General features: G+C 45.5%; 1 protein-coding gene across 8 annotated transcripts in view; it reads left to right on the forward strand.

Annotated features, from left to right (window-relative positions):
- Positions 1-15516, forward strand: part of TMCC1 (transmembrane and coiled-coil domain family 1) — a 79092-nt gene extending 63576 nt beyond the window's left edge. For 7 of the 8 annotated variants that reach the window (XM_042012905.1, XM_042012894.1, XM_042012938.1 and 4 more), the window contains 3 exons: positions 954-1888; positions 8258-8393; positions 11328-15516. In XM_042012905.1, coding sequence (XP_041868839.1) covers positions 954-1888; positions 8258-8393; positions 11328-11642 — 1386 coding nt within the window. In that variant the 3' untranslated portion in view covers positions 11643-15516. Of the gene's footprint in view, positions 1-7; positions 97-953; positions 1889-8257; positions 8394-11327 lie in introns of those variants that run through there. The other variant, XM_042012916.1, reaches the window with a different exon arrangement.
- The last annotated feature ends 966 nt before the right edge of the window (positions 15517-16482 follow it).

Here is a 16482-nt window from a genome sequence, read left to right on the forward strand (position 1 = left end):
GGGCGGGCAGGCGCGGCGGCGCGGCCATGCAAGGGCAGCGGGCGGCCGGCGGGAGTCATGCACGGAGAGCGGGCGCTGCTGCCCCGCCGGGACAAGGTACGGCGGGGACCCGGGCCGGCGGGGAGGGCCCGCGGGCGTTCCTTCGCCGGAGGACCCACTGTGGCCCCGACCCGGCGCTGGCCGGGTTCGGAGCCTGGTGTGGGGCTCCGGGCAGGAATGCCCAGGTCAGGAGCGGCCGGTGCGGCCGCGCCTGCCTGCCCGGTTCTTCCCGGCTTCGCGGCGGGTACTTGGCGGGTTGGATTGCGCTGAAACAGCGTTTAATTTAGGTTTTTTGGCCATAAGTGGAGTTTGTCCTTTGAAACTCGCTATTTTCCTCCCGCTCGGAGACACCTGCTCGCAGGGTTTGCCGCGGCGAGACATGCATGCGGGTGCCTATCAGGCTCCGTTTTTCTGTTAAAATCACTGACCGTAGTAGATCGGTTTTGTGGTAGGTTTCGCTGTTGCTGCTGTTCAAACAGGTGAAACACTAGGAATGACTCGGGTGTGCTGTACTGTACACTTGAACCGTGTGGCTTCTGCTCTCAGTTACCTTGTCGGTCTCTTCACACTCTCTAGCTAGTTGAGCCCCTACCCTTGTACTGACATCTCAGAGTGCTCGGTCTCCTAAGCTCAGGTGCCCTGTTGCACATTTGTGCTTGAGTTTTGAATTGTTTGAGGCCATTCAGTGGAGTCAAGTATGAGGGATTTTGCTTTTTTCTCAACTTTTACTAGATGTCTGTAGAATACATGAAGCTCTCTTGATTTATACTGCCCCCTGGGCAGCTGAAAAAAGGTGCATTTTTTTCAGAATTACAATTCTCAGAATTTGCCAAGTTGGTTGACATAAAGAAGGAAAGGCTTTCTGTTGGTGAAGCTGCTGATTAGCACTCATGTTTCTCTCTCTCTGTGCTTAGATTGAGCGATTGGAAGTCAGCAGCTTGGCGCAGACCTCCAGTGCCGTGGCCTCCAGCACTGATGGCAGCATCAATGCGGACTCTGTTGACGGGACCCCAGATCCGCAGCGGACAAAAGTGGCCATCACACACCTGCAGCAGAAGATACTGAAGTTGACAGAGCAGATCAAAATTGAGCAAACAGCTCGTGATGACAACGTGGCAGAGTACCTGAAATTGGCCAACAATGCAGACAAGCAGCAGAGTGCCCGCATTAAGCAAGTGTTTGAGAAGAAAAATCAAAAGTCAGCCCAGACCATCTTGCAGCTGCAGAAGAAACTGGAACATTACCATCGAAAGCTGCGAGAGATTGAACAGAATGGGATCCCTCGGCAGCCAAAGGATGTCTTCAGGGATATGCATCAGGGTTTGAAAGATGTTGGAGCAAAAGTCACTGGCTTCAGTGAGGGAGTGGTAGACAGTGTAAAAGGTGGGCTTTCCAGTTTCTCCCAGGCCACGCATTCAGCAGCAGGCGCTGTGGTTTCCAAACCCCGGGAGATTGCCTCCCTCATAAGGAACAAATTTGGGAGTGCAGACAACATTGCTAATCTGAAAGACTCCTTAGAAGAAGGCCAGGAAGATGGAACAGGAGGCAAGGCTCTAGGTGTTATTCAGAACTTTCAGTCAAGCCCAAAATATGGCAGTGAAGAGGATTGCTCCAGTGCCACATCAGGCTCAGTGGGAGCCAACAGCACAACAGGGGGCCCTGTGGGAGCTTCCAGCTCCAAAACAAACACTCTGGATATGCAGAGCTCAGGGTTTGATGCAATACTGCATGAGATTCAAGAAATTCGAGAGACACAGGCAAGACTGGAAGAATCATTTGAGGACCTTAAGGTTCGCTACCAGAGGGATTACACACTGATAATGCAGACCCTGCAGGAGGAGCGATACAGGTATGTGCTGTGGTATTTCATTTCACAATCCAATGCTGTGATTGCAGAGCACCAGAGTTGGAGTGGTAGTGCTCAGCAGGCTGTTCCCAGCAACCTGAGTCAAATGGATAGTTCTGTGGTCTTCTCAGGACTTTTCCCTCCCAGTTTTGCCTTTTATAAATATTGCTATCTTGCTGCTCATCTCCCTCTCTGTACAAGAAAGAGATAATAAGGAAAAAGGTTTATTTCAAAGTGTTTTCAAGATAAAAAGTCAAGCCAAAGAGGTCTAATAAGGTGTCCCAAACCCAGGAGTACATTGATGCAATTCCTGTTATCAGACAGTGCTTTGCCCTGCAAAAATCCTGAAGAGGTCTGGGTGAAGGCAAATGAACTAATGTGGACATGACTTGACTTTGCCTTCTTCAACACTCAGATCCATGTCTAGCAGAGAAAGAAACTTTCCAGCTTTCTTCAGGTTCTCTAAAAAGACATGATCTTGCCCATGTGCCAAAACTAAGATATCCCTTCCCTTCTCTGCTCAGCCCACAGTGGCAGCACTCAGGGAAATGAAGTTGAATTAAATGTCAGATACTGACAGTGCTCTTGTCGTGGAGATTATAGGGCTCTGGAAGCAGGTAACCCATGTTTCCATCAGCCTTCCCCTCACTGGAAAGAATGGAAAGGTGGAACAGTTGCTGCAGTACTGCTGATCCCTGATGAAGTCACAGGGGAGAGGTGACAGTGGCTTCAGGAAGGCAGCCTGGCAGGCTGCCCCCACCGCCCTGCTGAGGAAAGCTGCCCATGGAGAGGTGCTGGGTGGGAGAGGCTCTTGGCAGGCTGCCCTGTGCTGTCCAGCAGAACACCTAACATCCTCCTCCTCACATGCTGGGAGCAAGGGCTTTACCCCAGGCTCCGAAGGGAAGAGTTACTAGCTGCCCTTCTGCAGGCATCCAAGACAGTATAGTCTAAGTCAACAGGGTTCTTAAACTTTAAATAATAAATGCAAGGCCCAAGCCCTCATTCTGGTGAAGGACAGCAGGCTGTTGTCATGAGGTTCTTTATGGCCTTCATGACTTTGCCAGGATGTGAAACACAACCTGGAAGACACAGCAGAGCTGCTGGAGGCGTGGACAGACTTGCTGAAGTGCCCTGTGCCACTTGCTGCACTGGTTTGTGCAGTGTAACATGGGGTTACCCTACAGCTCTTTAGACATGCTGATGCCAAATCATTGGAAAAACTGTGGAAAAGGCTAGCCTGCTACGATCTGGTAGAGACAGCAGGCTTTCTGTGTGCTTTGCAGAGCTTGGGCAAACAAAGCCAGACCAGCACCACTTTCTAATCCCGCTTTGCAACAATCAGCAGTTTGACTGAAACCAGCACCCAGCACAGCAGCTTTGGTTCCTAGTGCCTCAGTGTCATCAAGTCACATCCCAAAGCGACATGGAGCTGGATCTTCTGCTCCGCAGCAGAGAGGTGCTGTTGTCTGTTGCTGTGTAGGTTGTTGTTTCACACATACAGCAGCAGCCATTCATGGTGGAATGCTATATGCAAGCACGGCACAGCTGAAGGAGTGGCCTGAAAGTACAGTAGCAGACCTTGGGGACTGATGTGTGTTGTCAGCTAAACGAGCTAGCTACTGCCCAACACCTCTGGGCAAGGTTCATGTGGGTCCCATACTAGCACACCATGAAGTCATATCTGTCATGTGTTGCTAACCTTTGCGGAGCACTCCCCTGAGGTCAGCCCAGACCCCAAGCACTAACCAAGGCAGCCTGGAGTGAAAAGCAGGGAGAATCTGCATCTGGCTTACAAAAGCTTAAGACAGTAATTTAGACCTGTCATTTGGAATGTTGATGCAAATTAATTAAAGGTGTGGCCTTTAAAGAGGACCAGTTAAACTACACTCAGTGCCCTTGTCTGTGTGGGTAACTGCATGATCAGCAAGAGCTCGTGGGTTAATCAAATGCAGATTCTTGTTTTTATAGCTTCTGTATTTTGAACCATCGCGATGATAAAAGCCAACATCACCCTAGAAGTGGAAGGTGACGTGATGTGTCCAAGGGCAGAGGGTGCTGCTGCCTTGGCAGGGAGGGGTGGCACCTGTTCCCCAACTGGAACCCCTCTTGCTCCTCAGCTCTCTTCAGAAAAAGACTGAAAGAAGGGAAAGGAGGTTGTGGTTTGATGCTGGGAGGCTGGAGATTCAGATTAATCATAACTGGCTTTAAAAGCTGTAAATACTTCCTAACGCTGCTCTGTTTATGGGAAGCTTTCAAAAACAAACACAGAGTTGAGTTAGAGCTTAAAAAAAAAGACATTTTTGGAGAAGCCTTTTGCTTGTCGGGTGACACTGAGTGTTTGCATTGTACCTGGAACAAGGCACGTGCCATGACATTTTCTCACCTGGTCTTTGTCCATTTCCTCTTTCTTAGATCATCTACTGTTTTGCAGGTTCTGATCTTCTTTTCCCCTCTGTGTTTGTGCAGTTTCTGTTTATCAGCCATGGCTTGCCTCACAGGTTTTCCATGACCTCCTTCATCTCCTCCCTCCCCTCTCCCTGCCTCCAAATCTTGTCTATCACTCCATGTGGCTGCTGGTTTGCTAACCATCTCTGAGGCAGGGACTCAGTTGTCCAGTTGCTCCAGTTCTCCTGCCCCGGTGCAGGCTTGGCAGCAGCATGGCAAGAGGCCAGGGTGGGCTGTGCTGCCCGGCATGTGCTGGCCCTGGAGCACCGCTCTGCTCCGCTGGGGCTGAGCCACTGAGGAAGGAAGAGTCTGATGGCACCTTGACTGTCATTGTTTTCTTCAGCACCAGGAGCAGGCGCTGAAATGGCTTGTTGCTTATCTCATCATGGGAAGGTGGCACTTGTTTACTGATACGAGCAGGGACTTTCTGTGCTATTGAGACTGAAATAAAGTTCCTGCTGAGTTTTTTCATCTTGTGTGTCCTTTTAGGACCCTGTTTGTACATGGCAAAATCATAAGCTCACATATTTGGAGAGTGATCAGTGTAAGGGTTTGGGTTTCTTCCCAAGCCTGACAGCCTTGGAAAGGCCATTTAGGTCTCCCATGCTCCTGTCAGAAGAAATCCTTCAGCCAAAAGGCTGGTCACTAGTTCTTCCATTTGGGTTTTGATGTAGTCTAATTGTCTCATTCCAGTCTGTCCTCATGATGTGTTTTAAAATAGATCAAAGGAGCTAAACCTCTGAGGTCTAGGTGGGTTGGCAAGGCTGTTCTGGAGTGTGGCTGGGCAGCAGAGGCAATGTGTTGGGCCAAGTTGGTGCTCACTCAGCCAGGACAGCACCAAAACATCCCTGCAAAGCTGTCTGTCCTCCTTCCAGGGAGTCTCAGAGCTGGAAGTACAGGGATGTGTGTTGGTGTTGTAAGCAGCTCATGCTCCCTGTCGGGAGCAAGCTCTGTCCTTCATGTATCCTCTAGATAGAAGACTTGGAGCATACTACGAATAACTACTTGTTTTAGCTGTTTACTCCACTATTGGAAGCAGTGCGTTCAGTAGCATAAAGATGTATTTAGTGACAAATAAAGATTACATTAAAGTTTGTATGACATAGCTATAAAAAGAAAAAGGTCCATCTTGAGAGACATCTGAAGACAGGTACTAAACTCACAGTCTACTGCAGAGCTCTTTGTAGCATTAGTTTGGTCAGAGTTTCTTTACTCACCATAGCACTGAGTGCAGATCAAATGTCTTTTTTTTTCCCTTCCATATGCTGTATTAGCTGTGTATTTTGCAGCTATTACTTTAAAATGCCTTTAAACCATTTTTTACAAATGAGATGGTCATAATTGTGTTTCTGAGCCTTTTTCAGACCACTTTCCCAATTCCCACACAGTGAGCCTCAGAAAACATGTGGAATTCCAACATGGCTATTTGAAATGAAGCATCCCAGCGATTTACTGTGTCCATAGGAACAGCTCTGATGATCTTTGTGATACTTGTGACGGGTAGCATTGGTCTGCTGCACAGAGAAGTTTCTGGGCTGGAGCTTGTTGTTTTAAGGAGAAATGTCACATTTTAACTAGTAAAAAAGTAGTTCTTGAACTCCAAAGAGTAGTTTTCCATACATGACATGAAGTGGGATTTATTATTCAGGGCACTGCTATATCACAGACAAGTTTAGTTTGTTCAGTAGACCCTGGCACTCATGAGTTAGAGGGATGTATTTCATCTTAACCCTTTTGACAGGTGGCCTATCCCTTTTATTTCTTTAATACTCCCACTTAAATGCAAACCAGCTTTCAACAGGGAAACCCTGGTTTTGGGCCCTCTAAGTCACATAAACCCCTCCTTGCTTTTTAAATTTGAACACCAATAGAAAGCAGCAGGAAAAAATTAATTTTCTAAATTGTAGATATTGGGACAAGAAGTGAAAAGAAGCTGAATGGAGGCTGTGTCATTTCAAAAATAAGTCAGGGTAGGTTAGTGGGGACAGGGGTGCGTTTTTTAAAATAACCCAGTTATAGCAGTTGCCTGACACAGTGAGTTCTGGAAGCGCAGGTGGTTCTTGGATGCAAACTGCCTCTGTTCCGGGGTTGAGCAGGGAGTGAAGTGTGGGTTGGGAACAAGCTGGTTGTTCTGCAGTCTTCAGGCCAGGAAGATTGGAGCCAACCCTTCTGCTAATCATGTTCTGTTTAAACTCATAACTATACGGATTTGCAGGGTTTCCTTATGTTTCCTGTAGATTGAGGTAGTTTTGAAGTTATTAAAATACAATTGTTTCTTGTTAGAGAATAGGATTTAAGCTGCTTGGCAACAGCTGCTTTATAAAAGGCGTTTATGTGAGAGGAGGTTAAAATACACAATCATGCTATTTTCAGAAATGCTTACGTTTCTTGTTGTATAGTAAACTCATTGGACAATTTTGTAATGTGTGAACAAACTGAATATATTTCAAGTAATTGATGCTGCCTTTGGAGCTTGGAGTGGGTTTAGTTGTGATTTTTTGGTTGTTGGCAAGTTGTTGTTGGTTTAAGTTGTTGGGAACAAAGGACAATATTAATTATCTGGGCTCCTTCTTCATTAGCCAGTCTTCACATGGCCATTCCCTTGTCAGTCTTGGGAAACCATTTCTCTGGTGTGTCCTGGCACAGTTGCACAGCTCTTCTGGGACCTTTCTGGGCTGAGCCATGTTGGCTGGCAGTTTTCTTGGTCTCATTGCTGGTTGACCACATGTGTTTTACTGCTGCAAATTGTCATGCTGTGTCTGACTCCTCCTTTCTTTAAAGTAATATTGCCTTGGGAACATAAATGAAAATTCTCTTCATACCTGTCTGTTAAAAGCAAAACCCCAAGACTGTTTTTAAAGGCTAGCTTTTGACTTCAGACTCTGAAACACCAAAAAAAAATCTTGAAAACAACGAGGAGCAGGATTTGTGTCTTAGTTTCAGAAGTTACAATTAAATTCTTCATTCTCGATAAATAGTGCTTATTAATATTGTGGGTTTTTTGTAGGAATTAAATTCAGGTGGAGTCAGAAGAAAATGCCTTGTTTAAATTTTGGTTATCTCTGTGGTTAATTCCTTAGAAATTTCTTGGTTATTAGTATCAAGATTCAGATGATAAGGGCTGTGTGGTAAGCTTTTTTCCATCTGTTACGAGTAGACAGTGGAAATCAGAGTGGGAAAAGCCCAGTGGCCACCATAGCTGTGCCCATACCTTTGTTACCATCAGAACTATCATTTAAGTTAATTTAAAACTCCCTTAGGGAGAAGCAAAACTGTATCTCTCAGAATCGTTGTAACTCAGTTTTTTTGAGCAACCCTCTTCCTCAGGACTACCCCATGTCCATTCACCAGGAGCAAACTGAAAAATAAGCCTGCAGGTTAGTGATTCATGTGTCCTTCTTACAAATAATATGATGGTATTTGCTTGTTAAGTTGCATCATTCGTGGGAGATAAAGGAAAAACAAGTCAAAGATCCATGTGACTTCATGCAGAGATCAGACAGTAACAGCATGTTCTGTGAGGCATCAGTCACATGTCATTTCCTTGTCATTTTTATGCCCATTACTGTTCCAAGTGTAGATGCTTAAATGCTTAAGAGCTTATGGTATTAGAAGGGAGCTGATTGGTTTACACAGAAGTTTGGGGAATACCTTACTCTGTTCTCATTCTGTCCTCCATTTCTTGCATCACTTGACAGCTACCATGTAATTTTATGTTTTCTCCAGGTTAGGATTACAGAGTTGAGCTGGTAGAAAGGACTAATTCCCAGCAAGAGGGTATTAGTGCTAGAGCATGCTGTGTGCTGGCTGAGGCAGCCGTGCTGGTTTCAGTACACAGGCCATGGTGTTCATTGCTTGGTTGTCACTGGTGTCATTTTGCCGTCCTCTTCTCATTAAAGCCATTGTACCATGTGTTGTCATTTCTAGATGTGAAAGACTTGAAGAGCAGTTAAATGACCTCACTGAGCTCCACCAGAACGAGATCCTCAATTTAAAACAGGAGCTGGCCAGCATGGAGGAAAAGATTGCCTATCAGTCTTACGAGCGAGCCCGGGACATCCAGGTGGGTGACAGAAACAAGGACCCAAGTCCTGCCCTCTGCCTGCTCCCTTCAGGAACTCATTCACTTTTGAAGTACGCCTGCGCTTCAGTATTTGATTTTAATCCTTGTAGCTTTATTGCTAAACTGCTGCATTCCAAAAGGTCCTTATTCCATCTCTGACCCTCAGGTATCTCTCCAGGTAACCTCCTCTGTAAAGCAGGGCTGTGGCCCACACAGAGGGAACCTGCTTCTCAGCTGGAGCAGAGTTTGTAAATCAGTTGTAGCAGGGGAGGAGCCTAAGCCCACTCTTTGTGCAGGCCTTTGCATTAGAGACTCAGTGGGCCATGACCCAAACACTTTTTTTACAGTAGTGCTCCCAGTATATGGGCCCTGGGGTGTAGTTCTGTGTCACTAATTTTACAGCAATGGTCTGTAATACATCTAAGGAAAAATGGCTTTGTGTGTTCCCTGCATTCAGTCAGGAAACAATTATTTCTGTTGGCTTTGAAGAAATAAGGAGGTGTGTGGGGTATGCCCAGCCCCCGCCCTGGAGGGACGTCTGCTGAGATAAGGAGAGTGCCTAAACCTCCCAGCAGAACTCCCCTGGAAAGGGAACTACTCTTCAGTTACGGCGAGAAGACAAACCCAGAATCCTCTGGGAGACCCTATGCAGATCCTTTGTAACCCATTGGCCCTCACCCTCTGATACCCACCCCCTGTATCCCTATAAAGCTAGCCCTCTGCCCCTGCGAGACAGAGAGATGTTTGTCCCTGGCCTCCCCTTCGCTGGACCAATTAAGCTCCCTCGTGCAGAACAGCTCTATGGGCCTCTCGTCTCTCTCCCTGGTCTGGCCTGGAGGCTGCCCTGCAGAGCTGAGCTGAAATCACGAGCTGACAATCACTGAAGAGCTGACAGCTTCTGCACAGGCCCTCCAGCTAGCAGCTGAGGGAAGACACCGGGCGTCGGGAAGATGATCTCTTTTAGGACCATCTCTCCGGACCAGTCACAGCTTCCTCGGTCAGAGCTACTGACCCCACACCAGCTGCCATAGAGGTGTTTTTAAAAGAAAAGTTTCTTTTAGTATGTAAAAAAAGCTGTGAAATGGAGGTCTTGAAGTTGGAGGCCCTTCTACAAAGCAAAGCAACTGCTGACCCTTACAGAGAAAGGCCTATTCAGAAACAAGTCTCTTGTCCATTTTAAGTACTTGCTGTGCTAGTTTTAACAGACATCTCAGTTCTGATTGCTGATGGGAGATATTTGTAGTGTGAGCAGAGATTGTAGGAAGAGTTCTTTCCTTTTTCTTCCTGAGGTGTTTGAGACAGGTGATTTCCTCTGGAGACCAAGCAGGCTGTGCTGTTCACACACCTGTAGATCCAGCTGCAACTCCTGTTGCATCAAACGTTCTTCCTGGTCATTGCTGTTGGGGGCAGCTCAGCAATTCTGCCCTGTGCTTTCAGGGGTCTTAACCAAGGAGAAGCCCTCATGTTTCATTGACCTCCATAGACATGATGCAATGAGAAAGGTAACAGGTGACAATGACCTTGAAGTTAAATTTAATCAGTGTCTGTGGACAGTGGTACAATGGCCCCTGGCAGTGTAAACAGGAGGCTCTCCTCTGGGGGCGTGTTACAACCGTCAGGTTTTGTTCTCCTCTCTAAATTCAGATGGCAGGAAGATTGAATTGAAGTGGGGATTTCTCAACAGCTTTTTTTAATCTTCACTTTATGATTCAATGCTTTTAGTGTAAACTTGAAAGTTGGGACAGCCTATTCCTCAGCAGTGCTGGGGAAAAAGGAAGTGTTAAATTTTGTTGTATGAAAAACTATTTAAGAACATGGGCTGATGTTGCAGAGGAACAGTCGTGGTTCCTTTTTTGGTGATCAGTCTGGGAAAGACTGCTGCAGACTTGTATATCATATTTGCAGTTGGTATATGTGTCTGAAAAAGGTGACTCTGAGGGAAGATTACTGGAAATATTGTGACTTGTATCTTCAAGAGCAGAAGTCTCTCTTTGTGTTAACTGCCTGGAAACCTCTCTCCTTCTCCCTAGCCCCATGTTGCATGTCACCAATGTTTTAGTGCAGGTTGGGTTGGTCCAGCTGGGGTTCAACCTGGTGAAAAGGTCTGACAAAATTCCCCCTAAGTCAGTGGGCCATTAGAGAGGTGAATTTGTGCAGGGTAGTCTTCTCCTTCCACCTCCTTTCATTTTGCCTCTACCTGTAGGCAGTTCCATAAACATCATGCTTCTTACCCTTCTAGACATCTTTCCCCAGCCCTCGCATTTTGAGCTGGAGCTGTGCCAGTGCCACAGCTTGTTGCAATAGATCTTTCTCCTGCAATGGTAGCTGTCCAGTCCCAGCCCTTGTGCCCCTCAGACCTTTTCCTGAGCTCACAGCTCACTAAGCAAGCAGAATGCAGCTGAGCCTTTGGTAGTTATTTTTGTTATATTTTGATGGTAGTTACGTTTTCATGTAGTTTTCTGCGAGGTTGCCTAGTTTTCTACAGAGGGGTCAGATAAGCACAAGTGACTGCAAGGAAGGTGTTGGAATTTGAGGTTCTGGGAATGCACATCCCAGAGGAGGATGAAGATTTCTGGCTAGGCACAGCACCTTTGTCCTCTCAGTGGCCTCTTGGAACCAAAGCTGAAGTGACCACGTGGCTGGGTAGCTCCCCCTTCTGGGCAGAAGCTGTGGGGTTGCCCAGCCTGGCATGTCCACATCGAGCCTTCCGGGTGCAGATGAGGTGCTGTGGTGTATTGCAGGCTGCAGTGCCCAGTCGGCAAGGGGCTGCTCACCTTGGACGTGGGATATGGCACTGCTTTCTCTGCTCCCGCTGCAGGGCAGGAGCTCGGTGCATGAGCAGTGTGAGGTGTGGGGATGGTGGTCCTGGCTTGGCCCAGTTGGTGAGGTCACAGCTGTGCACTTCAGTGACCCAATATGTGCTCTTGTCCACAGGAGGCACTGGAAGCATGCCAGACGCGCATCTCCAAGATGGAGCTGCAGCAGCAGCAGCAGCAAGTGGTGCAGTTGGAGGGGCTGGAGAATGCCACGGCCAGGAATCTACTGGGGAAGTTCATCAACATCTTGCTGGCTGTCATGGCTGTCCTCCTCGTCTTTGTTTCCACTGTGGCCAACTGTGTCGTGCCCCTGATGAAGACTCGCAATAGGACGTTCAGCACTTTATTTATAGTGGTTTTCATTGCCTTTTTGTGGAAGCACTGGGATGCCATCACTGGCTACTTGGAACGATTCTTGTCTCCCCCCAGATGATGGCGGCAGGAATGGGCTGCGCCGCTCCCTCCTGGCGCTCTTGGTGAGCAAGTGTGGCAAAGATTAGTCAGCAACTACTCCGCTGAAGTTTTAAAGTGTCTGAGTGAATTTGTTTACATTTAGAATAACGTTTTTTCTCTGCAAGATGCATTGCAATAGTATTTTTTAGATTTTATTCAAGAACTCTTTTGGCGAGAATCCTGGATAATTTTTATGTAGCATGGTTCTCTTTGGATGCAAATCTTAAGATTCTTTAAAGTGTACAAAAGAAATGAAAAAAAAAAAATTTGGAGCATACCAATGGGCAATTTAAAATTGTGGCTTGAACTACTGTACTAAACCTGTCAGGAAGAAGAGAACGTGGTTAGCTTAAGATGAGCAAAGCTCAATCTAGTGCACAGCCTTGAATGATGGTACCACAGCAAACCTGTAACACTAAACTTTTACTGTGAAGTCTGCTCACATTCCATGTCCAAGTGTATGCGTTGAGTGGTTTCTTTCCTTAACAAGAGAAAAACAACAACGTGTGGATCCCTCTCCCAGCTCAGCATCTGGGTTCGCCATTTGTGCTAACCTGACTTCAGTAACTTTCTGTAAGGCTGGCTAACTTGGCTGAGTGTATGGAGTGGAAGCCTCATGCCATACACAGTAACTGCACAGTCATGCTACACTATTTTGAAGTAGTCCTTGAAATACTTATCTTTAAGCAGAAGCCCTTGGTCGCACTTTTAAGGTTTTTTTTAATATATGTATATTCGCAGATTTAAAAAAAATCCGAACAGCATACTTGAAGAGTGTAATACTCAAACTCTCAGTGCTTCCTTATTGTTTCTAATAGGATTTTTTATTATTATTATAATTATAATTATAATTATTATTATTATTATTATTATTGGGGGTTTTTTTGGAAGGGGTTGGGAGGGTCATTACTTTTTTTTTCTTTCAAATAAAGAAGTGATGTTTTTAAATGAAGAAATGCGTGAATAATTGTGAGCCGTCTTGTCCTGAAGCAGTTCTGAGGAGGGCAGAGAGTAGTTTCTAGTGTCAGCCTGTCGAACACAGTATTGTCCATATGCCATTTATCTGTCCTCCTGAGCATGCAGATGCAGCATCATGGAAAACATCTGTCTTCTCCACACCTTTTTGTCATGCAGGGCTTTTTTTTCTTTTTCCAGATGTGAAGGATAGTATGCTTATATTTTTTGTTTGCATGTCGTCTCCCATTCCTGGTCTCAGGATAAGAGCAAGGAATTTCTGTTCATCTCTTCCTAGGGAAAAGACAGGTTCTTTTAAGGAAAGAAATACTGACTCAACAGTCCACTTAACAGAATGGTTATCTCAAAAATAGCTCTAATTGAAAAGAAAAAAAAAAAAACCTGAAAAGTGAAACCAAAGTTTTTCTCCTGTCAGGCTCTGGTAAGATCATTTGTGTGTCTGTGGTGTGCCATCCTCTTTTTCAGCCACAGGGGCCAGCACTTGGTGCAGACACCTTTGCAAATCTGTAAAGGAAATGTCAGCTTCAAATGTAACCCCAAGTCCTTGCAATGTGCCATTGCTGGTGACCTGTTGGTACAGGCAAGAAGCCCTCAAGGAATTCCCCGAGGAATCTGCGTTCATTCTGTGCTGGTTTTTAACTGCTGTTCCTTTCACCATAAAAGTGCCAAGAGTCATCTTTTGTCTTCGTGAAATCTAAAAACCTCCAGGATTCTGTCAAAACCATTTATGGCATTTAGTTAGGTCCTACTGTTTTCCTTCCTTCCAGGATCAACTTCCCTCTAGGAACCAGATGTTGCCCAAGTGACCTAAACCAGTTGAAATCATACATAGGCATGTATGAAAGATGTACATCGTATATACACACACACACACATACATGGGCATTGTGCTGTGATTCAGGTCCCAGGTTCTGAGAAATTCCCTCAAACAAGGTTAATACCTTGGTGTTTTTTGACTGCCAGCAGAGGCAAGCCCTCCATTGTCCAACCATCTTTCTTCTTCCAAAGGTTCTTCTCTTCTGTAGTCACAGGAAACTCAGGTGCCCTTCCCCCAGGGATCCCAGCACACCTCTCTGTCACCATGTGCACTATACTGCTCCTGTCCTAATTAAAACACAGATTGCCATTTGCAGCTGATTCAAGCCAAAATTGCTTGTGCTTTCTGTAGTGCCACAGCCAGAGCAGAGGTGCGTGGCCATTGCCTCCCTTGCTCCTGGCTCCAGTGAGGCTCTTCTCTAGTGACTCACATTCCTTGGCTAACTATCAGCTTCCCATTATGCAGGTTTTGTCAGAAACAAATGTGTGAATAACAGTAAGAACTTATTTGGCACATAACTGAAATGCTTTGATGCCTTTTTTTCTGAAACCCAGCCTTTGTACCTCTTTTTCTCAGTTTTGTTCACACTTAGAATTGCTTAAGGTAGGTTTTTATGTGGTCAAAGCAGGAAGGAATTAAAAGCCAGTGGCTCTGGACACTCAGTGCCACTTGTCTGTAGTATTTAAGGAAGTGTTTGTCCCTCTTCTTTATATCCTAATTTCATTTATTGTCTCAACTCTGTCATATTCAGTAAATACCATTTGCTAGTTTGCCAGAAGGTGCAGGCTTAATAGAAACTGACATCTCAGAACTCTTTGGTGAAGGCCATATATATATGGGTCTGGAAAAAGTGTCTGTCTCTTTCTCTCTCAACGGTTTCTTCCATTCCAGAAAGTTGTCTGCAGTAACGTCATGTATGATGCTGCATCCACTTCTCATATCCTAACACAGCTGCCATGTGTTTTGCCTTTTGCACTAGCAGAACGTTTTGGGGTTTTCCTCCCTCTTCAAATTTGAAGGTCTGTGATGATTTCTGATAGCTTAATGATGATGTTGTTGGAAATGTGATTCTAGCTTTAAAGCTCCCTTTCCTTGTACATGGTTGTGTTTGCTTTCCTGATGGAGTGTTTCTGGATGACATGTAGACGACAGTTTCCGCTGTGGGTGTGAGTGCGTGTGTGAGTACCTTTAATAGCCTCCTTTGTAGATAAAAACTTTCAGTGACCATCTCTGAGTTGCCGAATGTTTCCCCAAAACATTTTGTATTTGGAGTCGAAGTGATTCAGAAATTGCTTAGATGTGTTTAGCACATACTGCCTTGGCACTTAAAAAGGGAAAAATATACTGGACTGTGTAAGTTCCAAGAGCAGCACCTCCTCGTTAACATTTGAGGGTTCAAGTGAACCCTCATCTGTTTCCCCCATTGCCTTCAATATAAAGAAGAAAGAAAATCTTGATGCAAAAAAATTTACTTTTAAAAATTTTATAAAGTTCTTTTTTCTCAGCCTCATTAGTTTCAATGATACTCAGCATGCTCCCAGCAGTTACTCTATTGGTTTATTCCAATCCCATGTGTACTTAGGTGGGATCAGATGAACTGTTGACTTGTGTATGTGTTACACTGGGACAGGAAAGCACTGTCTGTCAGCTTGAAAATACACATTTTTTTTAATTAAAAAAAAAAAAAGTCATTATAACAAAAGAAGCCAAGCTACAAAGGGTTCAAGATTGGGTAGTTTTGCCAGTTTTTAAGTGAATTCTGAAAGTGGCTGAAGAGTTACAAACCCTGTGTGTCTGTGTTGTGTATGCCAGGTGGTATAGTTGTAGGCAATTGACTTAGCTGTAAGTGTGTTTTAAAGGTGTAAAAAAATAAACAGAAAAACTCACTTGCACGGGTTGAAAAGTACAGAAATGACACTTGTGAACGTAACACTGTAGTTTATAGATCTTAAGCTGCTAATTGTTGAGAGAGATTTACATTTGTCTTGTCTGATTGTCGCAGATTTATCTGTGACACTTTTACTGTATATAAAAAACTTTAAATAAAGACCTCAGCTATTAACATTGGTCTAGTTTGGATGTTTCCAAAGGGCAGGGGGAGGGAGGCACTGTCAGGGAGAAAAAGAAGGGTGTGTTAAAACTGCTGAGCCCTAAGAGCTCAAAATGTGAGCAAGTTTTCCATATCTCTGACTGTCAGACTTTATCCTACACTCAGCCATGCACCACCAGGGCACAACGAGAATAAACTGGTGTCAGTGTCTGGTCTCTGCAGTTGGAGGAGAGGAGCAGCAGCATTGCATTCATCCTCATTGATCCCTTCCAGCCCCCTTGTGCCTGGGGCAGCCTCTGGCAGGCTCCCTGTGGGCACACAGGCTTCAATGCATCACGGTGTCTCTGCCTCCCTCCCTGCCACACTGTGACTCAGTTTGCAGGTGGGTGCAGTCAGATGAGATGACTTACCCAAGAACTGTCTGTCTTGGAAGGACCAGAAGTCGGTCCTGTATTTTCCCACCTCTGGTTTGTGACCTGCCCCAGATGAGAAGGGTCCTTGTTTCTGTTGACTTTGTCCTTCAGGGATTTCAGGGCCCACTGTGTGTGAGCTGCATATTTAGAGCCAGGTGCGATTGTAGCCTCACCCATGTGTCCTGGGGAGCTCGTGATGGAGCAGTCCCAGGCCTGGCTCAGCTTGGAGGAGGAAGGCTGCAGCTGGCAGGACAGCACTCCCTAGCAGAAAGCTGGTTCCCTCTCCCTGAGGAAAGGTAAGAGACTAAAATGTTGGTTGAGCCACTGCTCTAAACAGGGGTATTTTGTCTACCATGTTTCACAGAAGAATTTCTGAATCCTTTATTATTTGTACAAACTAGAAGTGACTAGATTCTTCACTGGTGTGGAGAAGATACTTGTTCTCTTGGGTTTTGGTCATGTGGTATCAGGAACAAAGAACCAAGAATGGAAAAAACTTTTAAGGAGAAAGTACTGAGTCCTTCTCTCTGTTTTCACAGAGATGCAAGTGCTGTAAAACCAGCAA

This window comes from Corvus kubaryi, unplaced genomic scaffold (assembly GCF_017639235.1).
Source record: "Corvus kubaryi isolate FWS band 111438036 unplaced genomic scaffold, C.kubaryi_AGA036_p1.0 136, whole genome shotgun sequence".
In the NCBI taxonomy this organism is placed as follows: domain Eukaryota; kingdom Metazoa; phylum Chordata; class Aves; order Passeriformes; family Corvidae; genus Corvus; species Corvus kubaryi.